A 27,229-nucleotide genomic window follows, 5' to 3' on the forward strand; every position below is an offset into this window, starting at 1 on the left:
AGATATCTTTGAAAGACCTCGGATGCGATTGGCTGACGAAGTCGTCAGCATAGAAATGAGCATAGGCTCCAACCAATCGCAGCTACCTATACGAGTAAACAAACGACGCACAGTGTTTGCATTCTAGGCCTCAACGTGAATCTGTTCAGGTCATAACAAGCGAAGGAGCTGGAGAGTGCTGAGATAGTCTGCCTTCCATTTTATTTTAGTTAGAACCAGTCTGCATTTTTTAATCTGAAAATGCACAGTATTGCACAACTTCTTCAGGCAGCTGAATTCATCGAAAGGAGAGAAAGAGGTGATTTGGCTGTGCTTTGCTTAGCTTTCGTTCTGAGCCTTCATTGCCACGTCGCAATGTTATGCCTGCTTGCAGTTGTGTTGTGGTAGTGCCTATTTTGGATTTTCTCTTTTTCAGAAGCGGAACATGGCTATGCATCTACACTGCCGATGCCAGATGAATACTCAAAAAAGAGATCGAGAGGCAAAAAATCGCAAGGAAACAGGTAATGCAGATGGTTTAATTTTTTTTCCCCCGATGAGTAGAATCTAAAGCGCTGAGGTCAGCTCTGTCAGCTGATCTCAACCTGCTTCGTTGTACATTATGCGTTTGAGAGAACCAAATGCATAACAGTACACACAGTTTTTGATCCCTTTGTAGTAAAGGCGTTAAACAGGGTTATATCTGTAGTATGCTATAACATTTGTAGGTAACTGCATGTCCCTGAGTCTGCGATCGTAGAAAAAATTCTGTACGCTAGGGCGCTCGCAGAACCACAGGCAGCCGCCATGTTTGTTGTTGATAACTGGTCGGCAGCGCAGCAAATGAAGAGCGCTGGGCCGGTCTCATCACCTTTTCCTCTGCTTTATGAACGTGTAAAAAGATCAGAAATCTTTCAAGGAGCTGTTGTTGCACTGCAGCTGTTAGGGGTAACGTGCATGCATTCGTGGCAGTTAAATGTACGTAGTCAAGCAAAAAGTCAGCTGACTCCACAAAGACCCACCTAAAGAGACCATTCTCAATCGCGCTTTCTAAAGGCAGGGTTTTAAATTAGTTTTAATACACTGCTTTTTTAATGCATCAACTAAGTCTTTTTCGGTAAATTCTCCAGCTAGGACATCAGGGCCATGTATTTTTGAGTTAGAGTGCAATTGCGTTCGCCCGTTATTTACGGCGCGAGCGGACAAGGCTTCGCGGGGGTTTAAAAGTTTTGTTGTGCCTGCGCTCGGTTTACGTCACGCAAGCTGTGCCACCCACTCCAGGCGGTAGGGAGAGGAGGGGTTTCGCCATTTATCGGCGAAAGACCGGTCGTGCTTTCGTTTCGAAGCACGATTAAGATACGAAGTTGACACCATGCATAGTGCAGATTTAAGTGCATTCGCTGCATTGTTTTTCAATCCGAACAATAAATATTACTTTTTTCTGTTGCAGATCAACTCATAACGAACTTGAAAAAAATAGGTGAGCTACATACTTTTATTTCCCATAGAATCTCTTCCAAACAAGCAAAATATTTTTTCGCAGTGTATTACAAGGACATATTAATTGTAATGTTGTGCATGTGTTATATTTAGTAGTCAAGCTTACATTCCTTGAGCAGAAGGCCATCTCATGGACTCCTTTCAGACGTACTTTTTCCGACCTACTTTACAGTTGGTAGAAGTGATTGCTGATTTGCATAATGACATGGTTCTCACTGGGCTTTGCTACCCACAGTCAGGCTTTTACTGTCTTGAAGCCGCCTAGACTATGTACCTCCATTCTGATCAATAGCTTGCATTCCTGCCTAGTCATGTGGCCCGCACAATAGTCCTTGACATTGACCCTTAGTTGTAAACAGAGGAGGCCAGCTGTGCAGAGTTTGTTGGTTTTTTTTTTTTTTTTTGCAGCAGTGTGTGTGTGGTGAGAGATTGCTTGTTGTGTGGTTGTATTATCAGCAACATTTTGAACTGTTCTTGTGTACTTATTGAAAACAGTTGTAATTCAGGTCCTTTGCAGGAAAAGTAGACACTTTGTAACTGGTTAACAGTAATATTTGGCTTTCTTTTGCTTTAAGGTTCTTGATTTAAAAAAAAAAACAACACTTTTAGCATTAGCACTCATTTTATTGGCATTAATATTTTACAGACGAGCACATCTTAGACATTGTTTGGAAAAGTTGAAAGATATGGTGCCCTTGGGGTCAGAAGCATCTCGACACACTACATTAGGGCTGCTAACGAAAGCTAGAGGCTTTATCAAGGTATGTCCTAGACATTAATATTTTTGCAGTTATTAATCTTGTTTGTTTTTATTTACCTGTTGTAAACTGGCCGAATAATACTTTACATGTGTGGCAAGCTAACTTAACAACTTTTATACAACTGATGAAAAATGTTAAACTTCTAATGCTAAGCTAATTCCCATGAATATAATTCAGCTTGATATTATAGTTGTGGGTATTTTGCTTAGATTTTACAGAGCTCTGACACTTTCAATGGTAGATGGGAAAATATGACAAAATTGTCAACTCAAATTCTGCTGCTGGTGCAGCTATTAATAGTAGGAGTTCCACTGTGAAATACATCATCAGGTTCTAATTTTCAAAGACTGGGGAACCATTTTTTATCTTTGGAATGTGTTTGATAATCAAAGTTTTTTCCCCTTATCTTTAGAGTTCATAGATCTTTCTTGAAGTGTGTTAAAGTGTGATCATATTTGTAAATGCCATTTATTTTGCAATGTGCAGAATTTAGAAGAAAGAGAGAAAAGGCATAACCAATTTAAAGAACAACTGAAGCGGGAGCACCGTTACTTGCAGCGTAAGCTGGAGCAAATGGGCACTGGCATGTATCGTGTGCGACAAGAACGCAGCATCAGTGAATGCTCAACTTCCACAAACTCCTCCACCTCATCTACTGGTTCATCTCGTTCTTCAGAAGAGTCAGGTAACTTCATTTTGGACTATGAATCATTTCTGCTCTTCAGTAGCTGTAAAGAAAATCTTGCAGACTTTGGTAGCTGTACCCTGCATTCAGACTGTTTATGATTAGTAATAATGTATTAAAGTAATTAATCATTCTCTGAAGACAATAGATTCATACTTAGTTAATGTGGTCCAAAAAAGGAAATCAGTTTACTAATAAAACCCTGTAAACAAAGTTATACTGAAACTTCACGTGCTGCTTTGGTGAGTTATGAATGTACGTTTTCACCTTTTCCCAAAATTTTAAATAATTATTTCCGAGCCAGAAACTGTGTGAAGTATTTTCTTGCAAACATTGCACATTTAGTGACAGAGTTTTCCCTTCAACTGCTTTTGTCTACAGATGAAATCGACATTGTGGGTGGTTTTGCAAGTGATAGTGATGACCATAGCAGCGTGGAAAGCTTGGGAAGTGATGGCTATGGAAGCAACTCTCATCGCAGCTTTAGCTTTAGCATGGACGATTCTCCTTACTCAGAAGACCTCTGATGCCAGGTCACTTCCCCCTCTCCCCACATACCCGTCATCCCTCTGTCCTGCCCTTTTGATGGTGCAGCCAGCCAGACTCGATAGTGCTGTGGACAGCATAATCCTTTGTGACAGATCTGCTTATGATCAACTTACTTAACTTGTTTATTACTTACCAAATAAGTAACCTTAGAAATGATGAAGAAAAGAGACTAAGAAACAAGATATGTTTTTGGTTTTTGGTTTTTTTTTTTCCTTCCATTGCCTCCTTTCCTCAATACTGTTTTTCTGTCTGGTTCATCCATTTTGTTTTGGATGTATGTGTCGCTGCAAACAGTTGTCTGTTCTTGAACAAGAGATGTTCACTTCATCAAAAGGCGATTTCTGAAAATGATTTAGGGCAAAAGCTGAGATAAAGACTGAGAGGGAAATATGCTGTGAGTGATTTTAGTTCTTTAAACATCTGAAGCACAAGGTGCAGTTTGAATAGTTAAAAACAGATCTCACATCTTGAATGTACTTTTACACTTTTTGTGTTAACTAGGAAACTGACACCTCAGACAACCCATCATTTTCTGTTCTGTTGACAGCCATCCCTCACCTTTCAAATGTGGAAAATCAGCCAGACTAAGCTTGTCTTTTATCTGAGGCAAAATTTTGAAACCTTGCTATTACACAAGAGCTTACTGAGCTGCAAGGTTTCAGTTTCGGAGAAGTTTGAGTTGTAGAGTTTTGGGGACTTGTGCTGAAACCATTTGAAGTTTTGAAGAAGGGAGTGAAGGCTGTCAGCTGCATCTTGTGCTCATCACTGCTTACATTATCCTTCATCCTGCTCCCTTCCATTCCCATGAATTATTTTTTCAGAGTATTCTGTTATGGTCATTGTGTCCTAATTTATTTATTCATATTCTGCCACTCACCTCTTTTCCCACTTAGAGTACATTGTGGGTGGACAGCAGCTGTGCAGTGAGATAAAGAGTGCTTTTAGTCTGGCTGGAAAACAGTTGGGACATCGTGCCTCTCCATCTGGTCATCTTAGACCATCGGCAGCAAAGGGACGGCATGATGGCACTTGGGTGCTTTTACATCCCACTCCACTCCCTCACCCCTGACCCCTGTATTTGAATGTATGAGAGTCATGCTCTTTGTCCTCATAATGAGCTATGGAATGCTGTAGAAAGTGGAGTTCTTTTTACTATGTAATGAGATTAGAAATATAAGGAGAACAAAAATTGTGATAGCGTTCAACCAAACTAACTGAACTGAAGAGATGATAATCATTACAAAACAAAAGACAGTATTTTGATTGTGTTATCCCTAAGTCACCCCAGTTCAGGATTTGTAGTAGTTCTCATTTCCCCCCCCAAATCTTTCATCCCAAGTTCAGATAATGTTATCTGTGGCCAGCCATCTACCCTTACTTTCTTAAACTTGTTTGCTAGTGTTGTAGTCATGTGATTCACTGAAGTATTACTGTAGAATGCCAGCATGAAAGTTTCCATTGTCAGTATACAGCTAAATCGAACTCTACAATTAGAAGAAACCATACTTTTTTTTAAACACTTGTGCCCTGATGTCCAGATGCAAGATAGTTGCTGTGCTTTTTTGTGTGGAAACTGAGCAAGTGTTTTGTAGAGAGAGTGAGAAAACATGGTTACATCTGAATTCCCAGGAAATGGGACATGACCACAACAGACTGTATGGACATAACAAACATGCCTCTACTGCCATCACCACCATCTCCATATCATCATCTTCAGCTAGTCAAGTAAACACTGTCTGGTACATTAATGTGAAGCACTGAAGATGATAGCACCCAGGACTTCCTATTGTGTCCCAGTTTACAACAGAAATTCCAGAGCTATTGGTGTTTTGTGGCCAACGCAAACCATATTGTGGCATTGCAAATTCAGTCAAGGGAGGTAATAATCTGGATGTGGCTGGGCAGGTGCTTATCACTAAAACTTGTGCCATCCTGGGATTTACGAGAAGTGTGCAGCAAGTGATTGCAGAATTTCCAGCAGTAATCAGCCCAGTTGGATGTACACTGTCTTTTGGTATGTTGACTCTTTTAAATCTATTTTACACCCTGCAGGGCTCGTAATAATAGGTGTTGACTGTATGTTTTCATGCAAATAACTGATGTTTTTCTAACATCTGAGATTGTCAGAGAAGCGCTGAGCTTCTTATGTCACACTTGTCATCAGTATGTTTGTTGGTGCCATTGTTTTGATCTATGGCAATGTTTCCTGCCAATATTTGATACACCAGTGCTATGCAGAACCAGACTGGTCAGTGTCCATTCTAAGTAGGACTGATGTATATTTTCAACCCAAAACGTCAGATCACTAGGTCTTGAAGAGTTAAAAATATCTTTGCTCAATGGATTTGTTTTCCAGAAGTTTGTTACACGTAACACACCCGGTGCAGTGGTTGATATTTCAGGGAGCTGGGGGTTTCGGCGGGGTGGAAAGAGAAAAAAGCTGCTGTCCACAGATTATTTAAAGTACATTTCTAGCCACATTGAGTTCTTCACTACAAGTAAAAGTGGTGTCATGTGTCATTGTTCAAAACAAGTTAGTAACATGCCACCGAACTTTTATGATAAAAATTATGGATTGGCACAATAAACCACTGACAGTGTAAGCAGGAGCAGTAGAGTTTTCTACCTTCAGATCACAAAAGCCATCACTGGTATTGAGATCTCACTGGTATTGTATTATTCATTGGCTTATGCACCCTCCAGATTATGCAAGCATAGCTTTGTGTTTGTGAATAGGCTTGCAAGAATAATAACTATTGTGATAAAGGGTCTATAATGATCCATTAATACTGTGTAGTATGTCAGTCCAACTGTGTAACTGGTGCAGTTGTCATTTTGTGGTTGTTGATTCTGTTGTTGGTTTTGTTTTTTCAAATTTATTACAAATCAGTTATTTATTGCATACATTCAGAGATAAAAATAATTTTCTTGAGTTCAGATTTTGAATTATGTTGAGTTACAATCATATTTCGTTTTTCCTTTTTTTCTGTTTCCTCTGAGCATCTGCAAGGTGCACTGACAATATAAATTGACTTCGTCCTGTTGAAAGAATAGGTGAATAAGTGTGAGGGTATTGGAGCAAAATATTATTGAAATAATATAATGTAACTGAATCAGTGAATAACATAGAGCTCAGTTTTCCAAAAAGTTTTAGAACAACATGTATCAGTGTCAGAAAAAAATGGGCATCAGCATCTGTACTTGAGCTGTATTTCAAGAAGAGGAATTTTTGACACGATATCAGGAAATATCAAAGGTATTTTCAGTACCCACATGTTCACTTATTATTACTTTTAGAGAAAGTTGAAAATCATTTTATGCTAAGAGTATTTTATGTAGCAGTTTTAAAATTTCAAACACCTCTTAATAACTTTGACAGAATTTTTAAATTAGAAACTTAGTATTACTCTTATAAAATCCAGGTGTAACCAAAGTATAAGGGCTTTTCAAAAACGAGCTTTTTGAATAAGTGTTTGGAGAAAGAAAAGTTGATCTGTGTGGTACAGAGAGGCATAGTTGAAAGTGATCTCTGTGCCAATTACCGACCACTGATTTGGCTATAAACGTATAATAATGTACACCTCAGTTCTTTGTCTATAAGTGCTATCATAAATGTTATAGAACTGTGAAAGTTTTTGTTTTTAGCAAATTTTACTCATAAATATCTAGGTTGTGTTGCTGTCACATTTTTAATAGTCAAAAAGAATGTGGTATGAGGAAATAGCTGGACAGAATTTGCATGAATAGAGCAGAGACGTGAATTGATTTTATCTTGTTGTCCTGTATGTGTGTTATAAATATTAGGGAAAAATGATTATTCTTTGAATGTATGATCCAGTCTGGATCACACCAGGCAGTTATGGATGTTGCAATATTTATGTCAGCCATGTTTTTTTTAATACGAGTTTTAAGGGAGCTGTAATACAAAATATCTAAATATGAGATTGGAAAGAGGAATTTCTCTTTCTGGTGCATTAAAGCTCTGCTCTTATACTGTGCAGCTGCAGTATAATGTAACTGTATCATGACTGGTAAGATTTGGTCAATAGAACTTCATTACTGTGGAACTGAAAGGTCATTGAACATGTTAAGAAAGTTCTATATATATGCATACATGCATATGGGTAGGTGTACACATGTGCAGATGCATGTATGTACATGAATGTGTATATATATATAATGTGCAAATGCAGCTGTAAGCTTGATGGTGTAGTTTTGCAAATAAAAGGAAAACAGTCTCTCGCACCCGCCCACACACACTGTATGAGCAAGCTTATAGGGGTTCCCATTGGTCCTTTTGTTTCCTTATTGCGATAAAATCCAAAACTTTAAGTGTCGTGAAAGCTAAACGCTGTTCTAAGCCAGTAGTAAGAAGAGTCTTGTACACATTTCCTGTCAGCTTGGTAAAACAGTCTTTTGTGGAAGTAGTGAGAGCTATATATATATACTGGAGTGCACTTGAGCATTCGTATTTCAGAATTGTTACATTTATATTGGGAGAATAAATTCTGCAACATATTACTATGCACATCTGACTGGTTGCAGGTATATTTTTTTGATGCATTAGATGAAGAGTTTAAAAGCTCAGTAGAAGATATTTTCTGTCTGCATAAAAGATGCAAGAACATGTTTTGTTTTTTTTAAAGTACAGAAAAACAAGACAGTGATATTGCAGTCTTTTCAAGGGGAGTGAGGTTGCTTATTGCTAGACATAAGTCTGTCGATGATTTTACTTTTGGAATCCCCCCACCCTACCTGTGTTGGCCAAGCTTTAAACTTTTGAAATTAAAGGCTAAACTAGTGGGTGTTGCAAAATGTGATTAAGAAAATTGATGGGAAACATGAAATTACGAAAGTGGGTTGAAAACAGCTTGCTTGTTTGGGGAAGTTTAGGATTCTTGATAACAGCTTTCATTAACTCTTCAAGACTTCACAAACAAAATTTGCACCATGGAGTGGAAGGAAGATGGCACTTTTAGGTTCTGTTGATTTATAAACACTAAGGTAATGTAGTGAAGGGTAAAATGTTTCTATGTGACAGATCTTATCAGTCTTGATACATTTCCTGTTGGCTGTGTCCATGTGATATTTACTTTTATTTCATTCAAAACTTTAAATCTTGTGAGTTACAGCTGTCTTAAGGGATCAAAACTTTGAAGTGCAACCTCCTGCAGACAATTCTGCAGACAATTATTTTTTAATCAGGTTCCTCCCTATTTGGAGAACACTGTGTATTATTATCTCAGTACTTAAAAACTTGTTTGGCATACAGTTTTCAGCTGACTTTCCCAGAGATTTGTTAGGTGGAAGGTCACTTTGTCAGGAATGATGAACTGGTTGGAACTGACCACCTGAATGTCAGTTAAGCATTCGGAATAGAGTTCAGCATTCAGTGCACCTTGCCAGGTTAATTTCCTGGTAGACCAGTTTGTCTAAAATTTGACAAGTTTGCAGAATTTACCACCTGAGTATCTTCAAAGTTAAAAAGTTCTTTTGTTTTTTTCACTATGAGCTTCAATATTTTTTGTATGTCTCATTGTGTTTAACACAGGAACTAGGTCTTTTTCTCCATTGTTTGTTGGTATTTTCTCGGTTATAGAGACACTTGTTTTCTCAGATTTTTGTTTTTAATCAAATTGTCAATTTTGTGTTGCATCACATCATGCTGGCAATATGTATATGCTTCTAGGTTTTTCCCATTCCATAAAAGCAGTGCACAATGATCAAAATATAAATATTCCAATCTGCTTGAAGTTCTCCCAACTGAAACCAATCTCTCTTTCTTTAAATTATTGTTGTCATTGCCTCTTTAATAAACTTCAGACTGTGGTATTACAGATGAATGCAAGATATTTGCTTGTTAAGAGTTTATGTATGCTGTTTGCATGTGGGATGTGTGTTTTTATGCGAGAGTGTGGCCTGTTGAAGAATGAGGTGAGAGATTAGACTTTTCTGAAAGAGGTGGATTAAGCTGCAGTCACAACACTGTCAAATTATGAAAGCAGATTGTCCATGTAATTTTTGATTCCATTAACTCTTCTGGCTACTATTTGTGAACATAGTACATAATTTTATGTACACATAAAGTTGCGCATGTCTCTAGTTCTCACTGTGAAAAGTATTGAAATTTGTTTTAAATAAACAGGTATCCATTTTTTTTAATTAGACTTGCTAAAATTACAACATAAAAAATTTGTTCTAATTAATTGTGTAAAATTATGTGAAAATTATTCAAAAGAATATTGATAAGATTAAAACCCACATAGTTTTTCTTTCATGCTCTAGTTATAATTTTGTAAGGTTAGTATTTTGTGAAAACAAAGAATTTTGATTCAGTGTAAATTAACACAAAGATCTTGAGCAGAGGCACAGGTGCACATGCATGCACACTTATTGTGGCATGCTTTCATATTTTCTGTAAATTGTGCCTGTTTGCATGCAGACACAAAAAAGGTTTGGATTTTATTTTTTCAATATTCATAATACATAAAAAGGTTCTGTGGACATCGGAGCTACATACTGAGAAAGCTTAGCCATATAGGAATCGCTGTTCATGTTCTCATCCACATTTGTTCAGGAAAGGAATTGGGGAGCTGGATGGCCTTTGTGTTCTGACTTGCTATGAATAAACTAGTATGTTGACCATGACATGCATGTTTAAGTGTAAACTGGACCTACAAAACATTTGCATTAAGTTCTGGCCTCAACAGGGCTGAACACTGCTGTATCCTACAGTCCTGTCATGCAGCTTGAGCAGGCTAACAACTGTTTTTTCTCATGGATTGTTTTTGTCATTGAGAGAACGTGCGTATGTTCATGAGCGAAGTGTTGTTTTGCATGAATGCTATCTCTTCCATTTTGTCTAAATAGCTTATGTAGCATCAGATGATGGAAAAGACATGAGTGAAAGGATTTGTTTATGTGGATGTAAACCAGATGAAGCTTTTTTTTAAAAGTCCCTTTCCCAAGAAAAGTGATGGTAACATGTCTGGCACAGTAAACATCCTTTTTTCTGTAATCCAGGTAAAAAAAAAAAATTCCCTACATTCTGAGTATAAATGGTAGCTATTTAGCTGACTGTTATGCATCTGCTACCAACTATCAGAATAAAATGGTGACTTTAAAATTGACTGAAGTCTCTTGTTTGTTGGTTTTAGCGCAGCCTGGGAGCTGGCAAACATAGGACCTTAGTGTCATTTTGTGTAAATATGATAAAGTAATTCTACTTGTTCGTTCAATTTCAGAGAAATAAATAATGATACTGTATGTGGTCTTTGTTCTTCTATGAATGGCAATGGATGATGGAGATAGTTTAACAGTGTGTGAGGGCAACAGTTGCAATAGTACAGTTGTAAATTGAAATGTAAGTGAAATAAAAAATAAACACTTGTATAATACTTAAATACACTACTAGGGTTATGTTATTATCTTGATGCATGAGGTTTGTGTTTGTGATTTTTGTAATTTGCACACGTGCACTGGAAATGACAGTATTAAAAACTTTCTTCTTACAACTTCAGCCACTCATACAGACAATACTGTTGACAGACATGAACCTTCGTACATCTGAAGAATTAGTGCAACATGTGACAGATAAAAACTGTTCACTGCCAAGTCCAATGTCCTCTACCCCAAGGCAACCAGCCCATCTGCAGACAGGTGCATCACACTAGGTAGTGTATTTGGAGTGGAAATTTTAATTACCGTTGCTGAGTGTGTCAGGTGGTTTATAAATTGGCAGGCGACAAGATAACAGAAATGGTATTTGTGGAAGGTGGATGGGGTAGAGAATAAGACCATTAATTTTAGAATAGATTTGTGTATCAAACAGCTGCTGGACGGCCAATCTGTTGAACCAATCTCTAGTTTACTGGAGTCCTTGAGAATGTCACATCAGGCTATTCCCTTGATGGACCACTGTGCAGGGTAGGGTGGTACTCCTGGTAGTGCAGCGGTAAAATCCTCACTTGTGTCCACAATGGTGAGTATAGTTCAAGGGTCAGATCTCTGGGCAAGGTGTTGTGTATGACACACATGCTGACCTTCCCCTTCATCTTTTTTCCATGAAAAATTGCCACATTAACCTAGTGCACTGCTATAGCTTATGGAATGGCAGCAACAGGCTGAAGGGTATTGTGAATACATCTCGGGTCAAGATTTTCAAAGAATACTCGGGGACTCCAAAAAATACACGTGTCACATAGAGTCACATTTCAGCTTTTTGGGGGTTTTATTATTATTTATTATTAAATTTTTTTGTGCATGCGTTCTCGGACGAGCAGTAATGCTGACGCCAGTAACAGCTTAGGCCATGACACCATTTGTAACTTATGAACCCTTCTTTCCTCCAACACAGTATGCGTGTGCTGAGGTCATCTTGTTTGTACCTGAGAGAGTGTGTACTATATTAGAAGATAAATCCCATGGTGCTTCCCAGTCCATAAAGCTGCGTCCCAAGACAGTCTTATGTCGAGATCATGGATGTAGTTTGAGAAAATTATTAATAGAAGAAGGGGCCGGGAGTAGAATAGGGAGAAGGTGAGTTAACAGAACTAAAAAAGACAAGGCAGTTAAGAATTACGCCCCAACACCAGTCCGCCAGAGAGCCCCACATCTCTGGCCTGACATCAAAACAACAGTTATGTCCAGAACTTGCCCTGTAAGCATATATACTCTCAAGATATAAAAAAACCGTCTTCCAACAGTTGCCATGAATGTATGAGGACCTGTTGTCAAAAAGAAGGATTGGTTGCGGGGGTGGGGAGGGAGCATAGAGGGGAAGAAGGGACACTTGTGGAGACAGTGTCAAGTGGAACTGGTTTGGGCAGGAGCGCAACAAGAGGCGACGAAATAGAATAACACTTGGACGTGTTCCGGGGGGAAAGGGAGGAGGGGGAGAGAGAGAGAACAATGCCTCACTCTGCAAAGGACGTGGGGATTGTGGGAGGAAAGCAAGGAGGCGCCCCGTACACAAAAGTCCTTATGCTGAAGTGGCTCTTTTTGTGCATGAACCAGCGAACCAGTTGCAGCCTGCTTGCATTTCACTCATTTTTCAAGCAGTAAACATGGTTCATCGCATTCCCGACAACCGACATTAACGTCCAATCCTCTTCCTTTTGTCACTCTTTTGCTCATCTCCAAACGAATGACTGCACGTGGTCACCATACATCTGATAAAAGATAAATGTTTTAGTATTATTATTTCCAAAAAGTTCTTGCGTTCTCACAGTCAAGACGGTTTCTTCAGCACAAAAGATATCGGACCCGACAATTTAAATCCCTAGGTTCGAGTCCTCAAGAGAATGAGCGAACGTGCAATAAATAATACAGGGTCTCTTATTTCTCCTTCGCTTTGTCCGGTTCAAGGGATGCAGGCAAACGAAGACCAGTCCTTCCGAAATGACGAGAGAAGGCTTTCCGATGTTTCTTCAAGTTTCCCGATCGTGCAGTCAGCAAACATGCCGGGTCAAAGGTCAGCCCGTGCACACGATTGATGCTGGGAAGGGGATCTGTCCGAACGTCGCGAGGTGACAAGACAAAGATTCCAGTTGTGATTGTGTCTAATTCAGTGTCTTGCCAACCTGCCGAAAACAAACAAAAACTAAAGCAACAGAATTTATAGCATTTGCTACACCTACTTCCGCAGCCACTTGAAACTCTTCAGAAGCGACGCACGTGGCTCCTGTTCTTTTTTTTTCTTCTTCTTCTTTTTTTTCCTTGAAACACATTTTCAAGCAAACGTCTGAGTTTTTTTCGTCATTTCAATTGTTTGATGGATTACTGACTGCCATATCACAAATAATGAGGCGAGACCTAAATTCTTGATTCTCATTTTGATGAGCCGTGAGTATGTTTAACAAGTGGTAGTCTGTTTCAGTAGTGCATTTTGTAGTGAGAGCTTTAGGATTCCCTTTCACAAAGGAAGAATGTTCTGAAGTTGTCTAATGACCGTTTTCTGCGAAGTAAGAGAGTGGTGTGGAAATCGTTTGCATTAACGGTGCCTTCCCCTCCCCCACAACCATCCTCTCCTCTTCAAAGACAAGAGTCGGAGTGTCAAGTCAGTTTGATTAAACACGAGCCGATTGAAGTCTTCCTGACAATCAAACTTCACCCTGCTTCTAGAGCAGCGAGTCGGGTAGAGGGTTCACACACCCGTTTGCCTGCAAAGTAGATGACGTCACTGGGGTTAGTGCGCACGACCCGCACCATACACACGATAATCCTGCGATAATCTTCACAAACACCTTCAAACTTTTTTTGTAAAAAATCGGTGTCAAATTTTCTTGATGCGGCGTGGAGAGCACGTTTTTATCCGAGGTGAATGACTGATGACTCGGGTGGACAAAGGTTATTATGTGGCGCCATTCCTTGCCTTGCTTATCGTCCCTGAGGCGTTGTCGCCTTCTTTGCATGGTGATCATCCGGCTTCGCAGGAGAGTCATCGTTTAAAGAGATTTGTGTGTTGAATGCACAATCAGACAGGCAACAAAATATCCAGACTGAGAATATGTCTACACAACACTTGGCACACCATAGCTGTGTAATCAGTAAAAAGCAATAAAATGTCTTTCGTCTTGAAGTTTTCTGGATTTGGCGGAATGTAAGATACACGTCCATCCTCTCGGAACATACCCGGTCATATTTTCAGGGAAACACAGTACGTGGTTATATACACGTGTATTATGGTTGTATACATTGAGCTGGGCTGACCGGTGTACCTCTGGTTCATAACTACTTTTTCAGGCTGGCAAAGTCACCTTCCTGTCTCAACGGAACGAATCCTCCTCCATCTTTCTTGTGGACTTGTTTCCATGTCTGTGGGTCAGTGAGCGTGTCTGCACGTCAGCTGCTGTACGGACCAAAGAAACACGCAGAGCTTATTTTAGTCCCTGTGTAAGGCAGTGTGAAGCTTAACTGTGTTGCCCAAGCCATCTTCCACACTAACCCACAAGGACTGGTTTGGTACACTGAACCGCTCCTTGGGGACGAGATAGTGGTGATCAAAAAACATATTTCTCTCGCAGAAATGAGATGCTATTTTTATCGCTCCTGGCATTTTCAAGACCTTTGCTGAGCTCAGCATAGCAGAACAATGATTTGCATTTTTCGGTTGTCCTAGAGAAGGGCTGTGAGCTGGAAACACAGTCCTCTTTCTGAGCAGCTCTCTCTCTTTTTCACACACACACACACACTCACACATACACGCGCACATGGCACCTCTAAGGGGTTATTGACCTCATATACTATAGCATTCCACGCTTTTCATCTGTCTAGGCTTCTGCAATAATGGGATAATGGAGATATCGTATATGCAATCTGTCGTTGATTGAAACACGTGTGACTGTAATTCTATAGAAGGCTTTCGCTAAAAGAAACTGCAATGACACATGTATGTATATTTTAAAATTTAGGGTTTGTGATAGTATGGGACATGTATGAGATATATATATATGAATATCTCTTTAGAGAGAACATGGCTTTATTAAATAAAATTTTGTATTTTACTGCTAATTTTAACATAGTTGGTAAGATGTGTCTACACGCCGACAGCTTGATTGGCACTAAAGCTTTGGTCTCCTTCGTTCACACACACACACACGTGTAAATCCCAATATATATGTAGACAAAAGAATATGTGTGCATTTTGTTTGTGTGTGCGGTTTGTTAAGTGTGTGTGTGGTGAGGGAGGAAAACCTTCAGCTTATATATAAGGTCTTGGGTACGACCTGATTACACGCCTCTGGTTCCTAGTTAACCATGGGGTAATGTTACCTCTGCTTCGTGACTAGAGGCCCGTGGTAGTGTCGGTGTGTGTGTGTGCTACGTGCGTTGACATTGTTTCTCGGCTCCCACGCGATGCCAGCGCCCCTCAGTGTGCATCAGTCACAGATCACCATGGAGACAAGACTTTTAAAGAGCGAATCCCATCCGTTGGGGAGTGTGCTCAGCGATGTAGCTTACTTTTCACAATTGTAGAGAAGTTAAGAAAGAAGTTTGACGATTTGTGATTGCATTTTCGTTGGGAAAGATTGCTGCACAGGCGATCCTTGTTGCCAATACCCTGAGGATCGGGTATTCTAGATCGCAACTAGTGAACTGTTTTATTCTTTTTGTTTTTGTTTTGTTTTGTTTTTGTTTTTGTTTTGTTTTTTTGTGTAAGAGACACATGGTCGGTTGCTTGGTCGCAATAAGACTTACACAATTCATTGAATTCTCGTTGGCCACCAATTCCCTACCTATTCCCCTCTTTTACTACATATCAACAAAGACTTTCTTTTACACAAACTGACAATCATAGTCATCTCACTTGGGATCCATCATATTTCGTTCATGTTGATGCCAGGCCTGATTATGAACAGTGGGCGGCTATAATAAAGTTTTGTGTCATACTGAAAACGAGGCGATGAATGTACAATAACGAACACCATCACACCCTATCGATTGCTGCGCCTGCGCACAAGTAATTCAGTTTCCATTAACTGATCAACAACTGCTCCAATCTGACAACAGAAATTAATTTGCAGCCTATGATACGATCCGCAGTCCACAAAAGTAAAGTATAGTTCACTGTAATCATCTTACACGAAGCCTGCTAATGTCACGGTGATATTTGGATTGGCAGGATTAGAAAGGTTTCAGATTCTAGGCTTTTGTCGATTTTTTCTCTCTTTTGTTAGTGAGGTAGGCGACAGATTGAGAGCACGGCCGTTCAATGAGTGATTTCTCGATTTGGACAATCAGCAACAGTGTTTGGCGCAAAGGAGGCAATAATTCACTTCTCCATGGGAGCAAATGCACTTGTGGTGCTGTGTACCCCAGGATAACATTCAGTGATATATTTTTGGCTGCTGCAAACATGGTTATCCGTGAATGTTTTAATTAAGCCATTTGGCAAGAGAGGAATGAAAGATATATAGCTTGGTCCAAACTAAATATTTTAAAGCGATGGCTGTTTTGATGGCGAAGGAAAAGCAGCCGTCTGGCTATTGCCCAATTCTGAATACAATTTATAATAATAATAATAATAATAATAATAATAATAATAATAATAATAATAATAATAATAATAATAACAACAATAACAATAATTTGTTGCCTGTCTAAACCACTGTTACAATCGAATGAACAAGTTTAGCATCTGCCATAACGAAAAGAAGTAACGAGGGCGGCATGGTCATTATGTAGCTGAGCTTTTGCTCATGACTATGAACACAAAATGAATGCCGGGAATTATGGCAGAATTTAAGACCATCGACCGTCGGAGATGGAGACGACTAAACCCTAATATAAAGGTGAAGCTGTGCTCAAGACGAATTTAGCAATACTGTACAGGTAAATCCGATCATATCTACAATTGTCATATATTGCTGATTGCATACAATGGATAATTTCGCCCTGCCTCCAGCTGACGACAGAAAAGATAAAATTAATACAAAGGGATGACGAGGATTGATAACATCTAGATGTGGCGTCACCAAGGTTGATAGGAGCACTCATGGTATAGATATGAACCCTGCGGATGATTGCCAACCTATTAGTGGATAAAAATTCGAACAGGTATCATCATCATCAGCAGCATGGCTGTGTGGAATTCAAGTTGGCGAGCCGAGCATAAGGCCGACCTGAGGCAAGAGATATTTGTGTACGTGGGGAAACCAAAGGGCATGGTACCCTGGAGATAAGTCCATCCTTCACAGCACAAGCCGCTGGATGCAGGTGACTGAGCATCCACACGCTCCCCGGACGTTCGTCAACCTTGACCGATAATTGCTGCGGGTGTGAGCAGAGGTTAGACTAAAATATATGTGAACTGTTGACCCAAAGCTTTTATCTAAAAATGATATGATGTGAACTGTCCAGGAATGCAAACTAGAGCCAAGAACAAAACTAAATGTGAGTGATTGCTTATATAACTGTGTTTATTATGTGTTCTCGCAACTGACAACAGAACTTTAAGAAGGACTGTTTGCATGGAGGCATAGTTAAAGGTTAACCATAACCAAAGACACCCTTCTCCCCACCACCACCCCGCTTAAAATTGTAAACAAATCGTGTATCGTATTTCGGCCACGTTGGGATGGACGCAGGTGGTTTGTAAGTAATCTTCACGTGGGTCAGAACGAGGCCTGAGTGGAAAAAACAAGAGGTCAAGACAATAATCTATAGAACAATGACGAGAGGTCGTAAAGTGAGTTTGTACAACAATGAGCACACCACTGACTCCTGGCAACGGCATCGGTTTTTTTGTTTGTTTGTTATTTTTTTGCTTTGTTTTGTTTTGTTCTTTTATGAAGGAGGTTGAGGCATCTACCCACATCTACAAATGTTCTAAGGTTTGTGTAAGTACAAGAGACATCTACCTAGATATGTTTTCAGTGTGGGAGGAAATACTAGTTTGCACTCTACATTGTTTTTCGATTATTTTCTCTTATCAGAATTTGCTTGAAATACTGTAAAGGGAAGAAAACTCACCCGTGTGTCCTCTGTATTTAGGGACACATGCTCTTCTTTTCCTCCTTTTTCTTTCTTCTAGCCTTGTCTTCTGTTTACATTGATATGCATCCTTTTCTGACTTTGCTTCTCCTTACATTTGCCGTCTAGCAAGATGAAATAACCCTGTACCTCATTCTCTCAACGCCGGTAGGTTGTCTTCTCCACTTATCTTAACCCACGTGCAGCTTGTATATGCACACATATGGACACTTAACCGAATTCTACTCGCAGTACAACCAAACTGTAAGGGTCACGAAGACGTAGTGCATATATTCTACGTCATATCGTTAATATGCAGTACTTACCTTATTCTACGTGATCACGTTAACGTGCAGTACATATAGTATTCTACATGATAATATACATGTACAAGCAAGATTTATCATCGGAAATCGCGTGCAGACAAACTATGGCCGCGGTAGTAGAAGCTGGTCACGTGGTGCTGTAGCAGCAGCTGGCGCTTTCAAAGGTATCGGATGCTGATGCAGCGAAACATCGTCTACGTGCTTTGACGTGACGGGATGGGGGATTGGGGGATTGGGGAAGGAGGGGACAAAGCTCGTCCAGCTGTCGACAAGCCTTTTATTTGACATCCCTAAGCTAAAGTACTTGAGGATAAAGACGATGCTAGCTCCCCGCTGGGCATAAAGTAGTTTCGACATGTCTCTTTAATACGACGCATCTCTCACTCACACTCTCTCTCTCACGCTCATTCACACCTGTGTGCAGGTCATCAGGTAAGGGCCGTCTGTTTACAGTCCGAGTTCATTCCATCGTCCTAATAAGGAAGAAGGGCAAAAATAGCCTGACATTACATGTTTCGGGAGATTCACCGTCTGCTCGGCGGATACAGCACCGCCACTAACAGGATCTGGTGAAGTCAGGATCGGGTGATCAGGTGAGGCATGCACCCCACACGCTCCACACCCACGACTTCCGCACATATCTACTTGGCTAGAGGTCCGACATTTTTAAATTCTGACAATCAAACATGCCTAGGTGTTAAATTTAAAAGCCTGTTTGTAGACACTAAGTTTGTAGTTAAGACATAATTATGTTTTCGTATTTATTACACTGGCTTGTTCGTAAATTCTCTCTCAGTTTTACGTACCTGCTTGCCAGCGAATAAAATACTTTTTTCTTGCATACACCAGTAGGTAAGAGGCACTTTATTTTCTTAACAGTCTAAGAAACAGCATGCATGGCAATCTTTAATGGGGCTTGAAGGGGCCGGGGGTGTACACTTGATGTTGGCGAGAACAAGAGAAGGAGAGAGCTAGAAGCTTTTAATATCATATTAGGGGAACATGCCATGGGGCACACCACATCGCCCCATTTTCAACAGCACCTGACGATCGAATTCATACCTGTCGTTGTAATTAGTTTGCACCTGCCTGCCCTTTCGGTCGCTCACATTCTCTTTCTTCACCTCCCTGGAGGTCAAGGGGGACGCGAAGTAAAAAAACGAAGAGAAAATAACGAAGAGAATAAAGGGGAGAGACCGAAACGTGATGTCCAGCATGCATCCAATGGCCGGTGCAAGCGATTTTGTCAAGTTTCGTTTGAATGGTCGAGTTGCTGAACTTGAGACCTGCGGTGACTGAGACTTATTTTCAAGACACTTTAATGTGAACTTTCACAACAGGCAATGGCGATTTTTCTTACTTTATTTAATTAATTTTTTTTTTGGAGGGGAAGGGGAAAGCTGAAAAACTTGGATTTAACGTCTGGCAAGACTTAGCTAAGATCGCTCATTGCAGTCCGGAGCCCTAGGAGTTGGGTAGTAGGGAGGATGAGGTGCAGGGCAAGTCTTGTGTTGGTATGGATGCTGCCATCATGCTGACAGGGGCATTTCACAACAGCAGCTCGTTCATTGTTGTCTGTCACCAACAAGACACCTTCCAATGCGAAACCTAGCGGAAACAATCCGGTGAACGACAGAAGGCGAACGGTCAAAGAAAGACAAAAAAGAGATGCTTGTGACAAAAATCACATCATCTTCATTTCCAGGCAACAGCAGCCCTCCGCTGTCTTAGACCACACGTGGATGACGGAGACTTGCTTTATCCATCATCACACTACCCGACAAACCATCTCGTGAGCAAGCACGTGTAAAGTAACAACAAGTCATCTGCACATGACACGGTGCAAGGAAACCGCTCACCCTTGACTCGCGCTGGTCGTCACGTGCGTCGTCTCCTTTAACGTCAAAGTTCAGGTCAAGTGCGCGTGCTGTTTTCTAAACACACGGTCGTGCATTGGGACCCGAGTCCCGAGCACACACACCGAGGCTGCCTGCACTCAGCACCGAGGTGGAGGAGGAGGGAAGCAAGTTGCAGCCTGCTGGTACCCAAGTCGCCCCACGCGCTGATCTATTTCCGTCGCTGACGCCCTCAGCCTCCGATTTAAAAAAAAAAAAAACGGAAAGGACGTCAGCAGTAAGTAGGCGGCTCTCTCCTCTCTCTCTACACCAATCTGCTTGTCGAGGTTTTAGGAACGCAAGTACATCATCGCCTGCAGGATTCTCTTCCTTGAAGTTTTGCTCAACAGCTGGACCGACCTCTGACCTCCCCGTCGCAACGCTTGTCCTCGACTTCCTTTTAAGGTGACGAGCTGAATCCAGGCCTGGCTCTTGATAAAGGTTATAGGGGCGATGATGTGCTAATTATAGCTGACTTGTTCACTTGTCCCGCTTGAAAGTATGTCACGTGTTAATGAGTCCTCGCTAATTAAAGCTGGCAGCGCCCTCTAGGACAATGCACTTCCTCGTGGAAACGCAGCTGGTCGGAGGGTTGAGACGGTGGGTGGCTCGTGAAATAATATAAAGTTTATTGTTAGCGGGGGATTCTTGTCATACCGTTATATCTTTTGACTGTTGCTATAGTCTCTCACGAGGAATCTGGCCTACATGCACATCGGAGACAACTTTTTATTTATATATGCCGTGAAAAATATGAATTTGATTCTTCAATCTCAAATAAATTATGCGAATCATTTAACTGTTCACGAGAAAGTACTATTTGACCCGCTGTGCTAAAAGTAAGATGGAGTTTCCTTGATGTTTGATAGGAGGAGCCGGGCGAACTGTTTGTTTGTTGTATTTTTTTTATATTTTTATATATATTTTTTTTTATTTATTTATTTATTTTGGAGTCGTCTGCGCCCTTGCACGACCCGTCAAAAAAAAAAAAAAAAAAAAAAAAGGAAGGTAACATGTATTTGGTTATTTTATCATCCTAGCTGTGATCTCTGTAAATGTATAAACGCACACTGTTTCCAACAGTGATGTTGCCGAGAATGACAACGTTAGTGCAAACGTCTTGACCTCGAGGTCACTGCGTTGTACGTCAGTGAGGGCGCCGGCCGAAGCTGTCGGCGTAGTTGTGGATGTGGGTCTGGGACGGTGGTGAAAGCTGTCACTGGTTGCCGTCGTGATCAAAGGGCGCTGCGAATTTCTAAAGAAGTGAGAAAGAAAGAAAAAATAACCACCACCCAAATCTCAGTGTCAGCTTTAGGGTTGTTTATAATTCGATATTTGTGGCATTCACAAACCAGAAAGGCCAGATGTTGCAGCAGCAGCAACAAAAGAGAGAGGAGATGGGAAGGGATCCGTGTGTGTGTGTGTGCGCGCGTGTGCATGTATGTTTGTTCATGTCTATATGTCAGGGTGAGACTGTTGTGTGTAAGAGAACATTTTATCGCATCGTGTTGAGCAAGACTTTTTTTTTTTATTGTATAGCCGATGTTATAATTGTCAGCATATGTCGACACCTCAATACCCACTCTCACCCCGCTCTCAACCTTGTCGGGACATTAACCTCTGCAGTCTGTCTACCTCCCCCTCCCCTCACAAACCGTGTCATGCTAACATCTAACCCCGCAACGCTTCAGTGCACACCCAGCTTATCACGTGGACTGCATATGGTGGTGAGGACAGGGTGCAGGTTGATGGTCTCTCTCTCTCACACACACACAGAGACACAAACACACACACACACACACAGACACACGAAGGCACGCACACACATGCAGGCGCGGGACACTTGTAGAGAATGTTACATACAGGGTGGGTGCAGTAAACAACACAACCTGACTCTCTAACGACGGTGAAAACAAAATCCTTCGAGACTAATGATGTGTATAAATCTTACTAACTCGCCCACTCGCTCACTAACATGTTTACGTGAAGAAAAAGATGAGGAAATTAACAGGCGAAGGGAGGACTACATTCCAGCGAAGAGGAAGGCAACGCAGAAGTTTGATTATTATAAGGCCTGCTGTCGGCTTGGCAACCAATCTGGTGTTTGCAGGGAAAAACAAAGTGGTCGAAATAGCAGACCTGGTGTAGCCTTTGATAGTGGGCTGCTCCATCTCCAGTCGTAGCTCACCGCTGCTTTCCATCCTTGGAAAGCTGGTTTTAGCTTGGCACAGTCAGCTACAGAAAGTCTGCCAGCCTCAGCGCCCAGGAAGCGTCTCCATAGAATCATGAAGAATTCTAACGATTTGACGAGGGGCGTCAGCGCTGAGCGTAAAATCACCGAGTGAAGTAGATAACGACTCCGGCAATGTGTCGATACATCGTCGAAGGTATGAGTGCAAGAGAAACGCGATTCCAAATTACACACTTACCTATCTTCTTCTAGTGATATTTTTTTTCCCGACATCCTCCAAGCCATCATAAAGAGGACAGAGATTTAGTACAAATATTCTTGGCGTGACGAGAGCTGCGGCTTCAGGGCAAGTTAGAGAAAACCATACATCGTTCAATGACCCCTGACCCCGTATGTACAGATGAGCTAACTGGACGTTAAACTGCTTATTTTACAAGGAATTGAGCTGACAGTCGCTCCGACTAGTAGTCTTGATGCAACGGGTAAGTTGTTCGACAGGTTGAGACCTGCTGGGGTACGTCGAGCACGACCTCGAGCTGTTTTAGGAGAGCAGATGCCTAGTCTCGTGAGGTTTTACATCTCACGTGAGCTGAGCACGTCCCCCAACCGTTCCACTAACGCCCCCCAACACTAATTTTCTTGGCAAGGAAACTGCGCTCTTCCATTGTTCGGCATTGATTTTTATTTTTACAGACGTAGGAAAAATATACTTTAAGTTCTTCCTTGTAAAACAAAACTCGTTTACAACTCGCTGTATTTTTACACTTCGGAAGGAAGGGAGTATTCTTAGAAGTGAAGACAGTTACCTTTGAAAACTTCAGCAAAAACATTACCAAGCTTTCATAACCAGACACCCATTGGTCTGTATTTGACTTTTGATGGGCAAATTTGTACGTGATAGTCATGTACAAAATTATAAGACAAAACCATATTTTCAACTTGTTTTCGTATTTTTTTTTTTTTTTTTTTTTTTTTGTTTAGTACACTTGAAGACCTGTTCTTGACAATGGCCCACACAGCTTGTCAGGCCATACAGTAATGGGCGAGGTGAGCATAGGCTGCTTTTATATTCAACTAACAAAGCTCTTTTGTGTTTTAAAAATCAGCGGGAAGTTACAAGAGACCGTCCACACTAATGATGAGTTAGGGGCTTTAGTTACATGCTCTAACACATGCTGTTGAATATATAATTATTCGCCATCTCTTCCCCACAGGAGACAGTAAGATGCGTTTTTCCTGACTGGGAAACGAGAGATCGTTAGCCACTGGATCGATGGGACACAAGGAAACGACTGTCACAAGCTGCTGATGCAGCGCTGTAAAGATGGGGGACACTTGCTGGACACTAAACATCTTCTTGGACATCCTTTGGGACCTACAGAAGAATCGCATGACAACCAACATTATTTCAACTGTAGAAAGAACCAGTTCTGCAATGAGAAACTAGTACTGGTGAATACTCCAACTGGTCATAGAATTCTACTCAAAGACTTTTACAGGTGACAGTTTCTGACTGACTAAAATTAACGAAACTAACCACAACTTGGATTTTACACATTACTCGTGTCGGCGACTCTTTTCTCTTTTTTATCAATGCCTAGCATTTCTGTTGTCTGGTGTTGTATCTCTGATTAGTATCATTTCTCTGATTTACAGGTGACAGTAGTTGCTGTAAATCTGCGTATTTTCCTTCTTTTTTTTCTTTTTTTTTTTTGCCATCTTGATTTCTACCTTCTTTTATAAAGTGTTTTACAAGTAGAGATATTTTTAACACGAGTGGATGTCGAAACAAATGAATCATGACTCAGCAGGCTCCTTGTTGTTTCCACCACGGAAGTACATTTCTATGTCCGTGGTTTTCATTCAAGACATCCTTGGGAGTAAGGCGGTGTATGGTCAACCCATCAAGCCAATGCCAGGTGACAGACGAGAATCAAACAGTCATTATAGTCACAGGTGTGAGCAATCAGTGTGCAGTGAGAGGATAAATTACTCACAAAATGTCTCCTCCTCCTCCACCCTACATCCACCCACACACTCGTCTCCATTGCCCTCCTGTGACCAGCTTGTTGCCATGTGACTGACCCGCTAAGATCTTGAGAAGCAGGTTTGACAGTGACCTCAACATGCAACATGCAGGTGACGGTTTTTCAGATGCCACTCCGAAAAAAAGTGTTTTTTTTTCGGTCCCTCCCCCTACTCTCAGTGAATTATTTCCCTAGCTACTTCAGAGCTTTACATGTGGCGAGTGTGAAGAAAGTGTGTTACAAGCTGTAAAACTCTCATTGGCACAGTTTACAGGCCTGAAGAGTGATGGCGGCTGCTGGATGGGAAAGAGCAAACGAGCTCAAGAACGAAAGGTTGCTGCTGGTGTCAAGGAGAACATAAGAATCTAGTTAGCCACTGTTTGCGGTTATTTCTGTGTGAATGGGTGGAGTGGGGTTTGGTAATGAAGACAGAAAACAACCACATTTTTCACTCCTTTCTTCTTCCGGGTTGTCTATCTCGCGCACGCGCACACACACACAGCTAAAGATCTTGTAGCACGAATGGTCCTCTTTCCCCATCCTGTAACTACTACAGCACGTGACCCCAGGGAATGAAAAGCCATTCCTGTTTAATGAAGTGTCAAGGCCAGCGACCATGAGCAGGCAGAAGAGGCAGAGCCGGTTACTGAGGCCTCCTTATCTGTCGTCTGCCTCAGCCTCGGTTGCCCTAGCAAGGATCTGGAACAAGCCCTCCCCTCCATCCTCCCACAAGCACCGCAAGCCTCCATTCCCGCCGGGAAAGATTTTGTCGCTTCGCCATTGATGAAGAAAGCTCTGGAATCGATTTCTTTTTTTTTTCTGTTTTTTTTTTTTTTTTTGGTCCGGAGGCTGCTGCTGCTTTACAGTAATAGCTTCTGTTTAGCGGGGTCGCCTTGATGATAGTTTCTTCACTAAATCACACACCACGCGCTGGCTTTGTGGGTAACAAGACAGCCAGACGAAAAATATTTGTAACCTCTTGTATAACGGATTCCTCATTTAGTAGCTGAGGTGTGTGCAGGAATGAAACGTTTGGTTTTTTTAGAGTGATTTTTTTTAAAAAATTCATCTCTACCATTTTTTCCTCTTTTTTTTGTAATCAATATTATTTGTCCTACTTCTCAGGAACCGCTGTAAAATTTCCATCTAGATGCTTGTCCTGTTTTTAGGAAGACAACTTCATCAGGCAGCGCTATCAGCATCAGTTATGCATCATTTGCGATGTGCTGACGCCGGATAAAACTCTCCTTATCATGAATGCTTATCAGAAAAGGCCATGTGCTTACCTAAAGTGGAGCCACGACTACTACTCAGGTATACTTGTGTGCGCATGCGCTGTTAAGACTCTGGAATATTACACGTGACAGGAGAAGGAAGCAGGGAGAGGAGTGGAAGTAGTGGAGAAGACCATCGGTGCCACATTAAGCTTTTTGGTTCCTTGGGTGCCAGGGTGATGGTATCTAGGTCTCCCGAGCAATTGACTGACAAACTGTTTAAAAACCTTCGATCTGTCCAGCTATGGCTTCATTTCAGGTTCTTACCTTTTCTTCTTTTCCCCAGTCCACCGTCACTTACGAAACGATAGAGGTCAAGGTTTGTTAAGGGTTGGTAAGGTTGATTGCTTTTGCCTTGGTGAACGTACGACATGGGTTTAAGGTTTCTTGAATTCTCTTAAAGCCACAGTATCCTCCCTCCTCACAAACATCAAGGCTTGCGACAACAAGACCAGCTTCATCATGCCGTCGAGGCGCTTTAAATCATCAAACAAAGCAAAGACGGTGGTATGTCCACGTGTGCGGATATCAGTAGTGACCACAACCTCGTCTTAGCAAGCCTGGGGCTGATGCTGAAGGTGAATCGTCGCACACCCAATCCGATCTAGATAAGCATGCGAGACCCTAATGTGGCTGAACATTTTCAGGAGCAAGCTGGAGGCTAATTTTCCACCCTAAAAATGATCGACTGCGACATGGACACTCTCTGTTGGTCATATCAGAGAGGTGCTCCTGTCCACTGAGAAAACACTCGGCACTTGGGGATGAAGCAGCACTGAGTCACGCTATCGACCTCTGTGACCACAGATGGCTTTACAAGTGAGGAGAAGCACAAGGGTCTGCAGCTGTCGAATATCAAAAGGTCAACCGCGAGCATCCCACAGGAGTTGCTGAAAGGTGGCGGCGAAGAAGCAGTGGGGCACTCACTACCCTGTGTCCGAAATTTATCCAAAACCAAACAATGTTTCAGGAATGGATGCATTCACAAGTCATATCCCTTCCAAAGAAAGGAAGCAGCAGACAGTGTCAGAACTATCGGATTAGTCATCCAAGCAAAATTATACTGAAGGTGAACGAAAACCGTATCACCTGGTGGCTGGGGAATAGTTTCGGAAGGAGCAGGCAGGATTACAGTTCAACAATTATTCAACGATCGGGTCCGGATTAAAAAGTATCTCCGGCAAGGATCTCTGCCATAACCTCGTCGATTTTAAGAGGTTTTTGATAGAGTATGGCACGTGGGGCTGAGGCACGTGTTTCCGAAATTCATCATTGAGGCAAGTCTCGTCCGTACCATCAACCAAGTGAAAGAAAAACTGACTTGCGATAAAAACAGAAAAGTTTACGCAATCTCTTGACATCAGCATTAAATAGAAAAGTTAACGCAGTCTCTTGACATCAGCAGTATGTTTAGATATGCTTGCACACACATGTACGGCGCCTTGAAAGAGACTGTCTGAAGTGGTGTTCATGATGAGAAAAGATGTATAAACAAAAGATATTTATACTTTTATTAATTTTTATATGACTTTAAATATGGACTGCGGTATACATGCGTTTAAAGTCACCA

At 41.3% G+C, this 27,229-nt stretch overlaps 1 protein-coding gene and 1 long non-coding RNA gene across 3 annotated transcripts; both read left to right on the plus strand.

The window, feature by feature from the left end:
* The first annotated feature begins 116 nt into the window (after nt 1-116).
* Nucleotides 117-10,740, plus strand: LOC112563629 (max dimerization protein 4-like). The gene is made up of 6 exons (XM_025237799.1): nt 117-298; nt 416-503; nt 1,430-1,459; nt 2,126-2,240; nt 2,727-2,925; nt 3,307-10,740. Exons 1-6 carry the CDS (start codon nt 241-243, stop codon nt 3,450-3,452), a joined length of 636 nt encoding a protein of 211 aa, XP_025093584.1. The 5' UTR covers nt 117-240; the 3' UTR covers nt 3,453-10,740.
* A 5,880-nt stretch (nt 10,741-16,620) lies between these two features.
* Nucleotides 16,621-25,216, plus strand: LOC112565301. 2 transcript variants are annotated; one of them, XR_003099387.1, is made up of 4 exons: nt 16,621-17,367; nt 18,697-18,865; nt 23,351-23,405; nt 23,573-25,216. It is a non-coding gene; the product is annotated as an uncharacterized LOC112565301 (long non-coding RNA). The 2 variants fall into 2 exon arrangements; XR_003099386.1 differs by lacking the exon at nt 23,351-23,405 and having other exon boundaries at nt 16,627-17,367.
* Nucleotides 25,217-27,229: the final 2,013 nt, after the last annotated feature.

The sequence above is a fragment of the Pomacea canaliculata genome, linkage group LG5, assembly GCF_003073045.1.
Source record: "Pomacea canaliculata isolate SZHN2017 linkage group LG5, ASM307304v1, whole genome shotgun sequence".
NCBI lineage: Eukaryota > Metazoa > Mollusca > Gastropoda > Architaenioglossa > Ampullariidae > Pomacea > Pomacea canaliculata.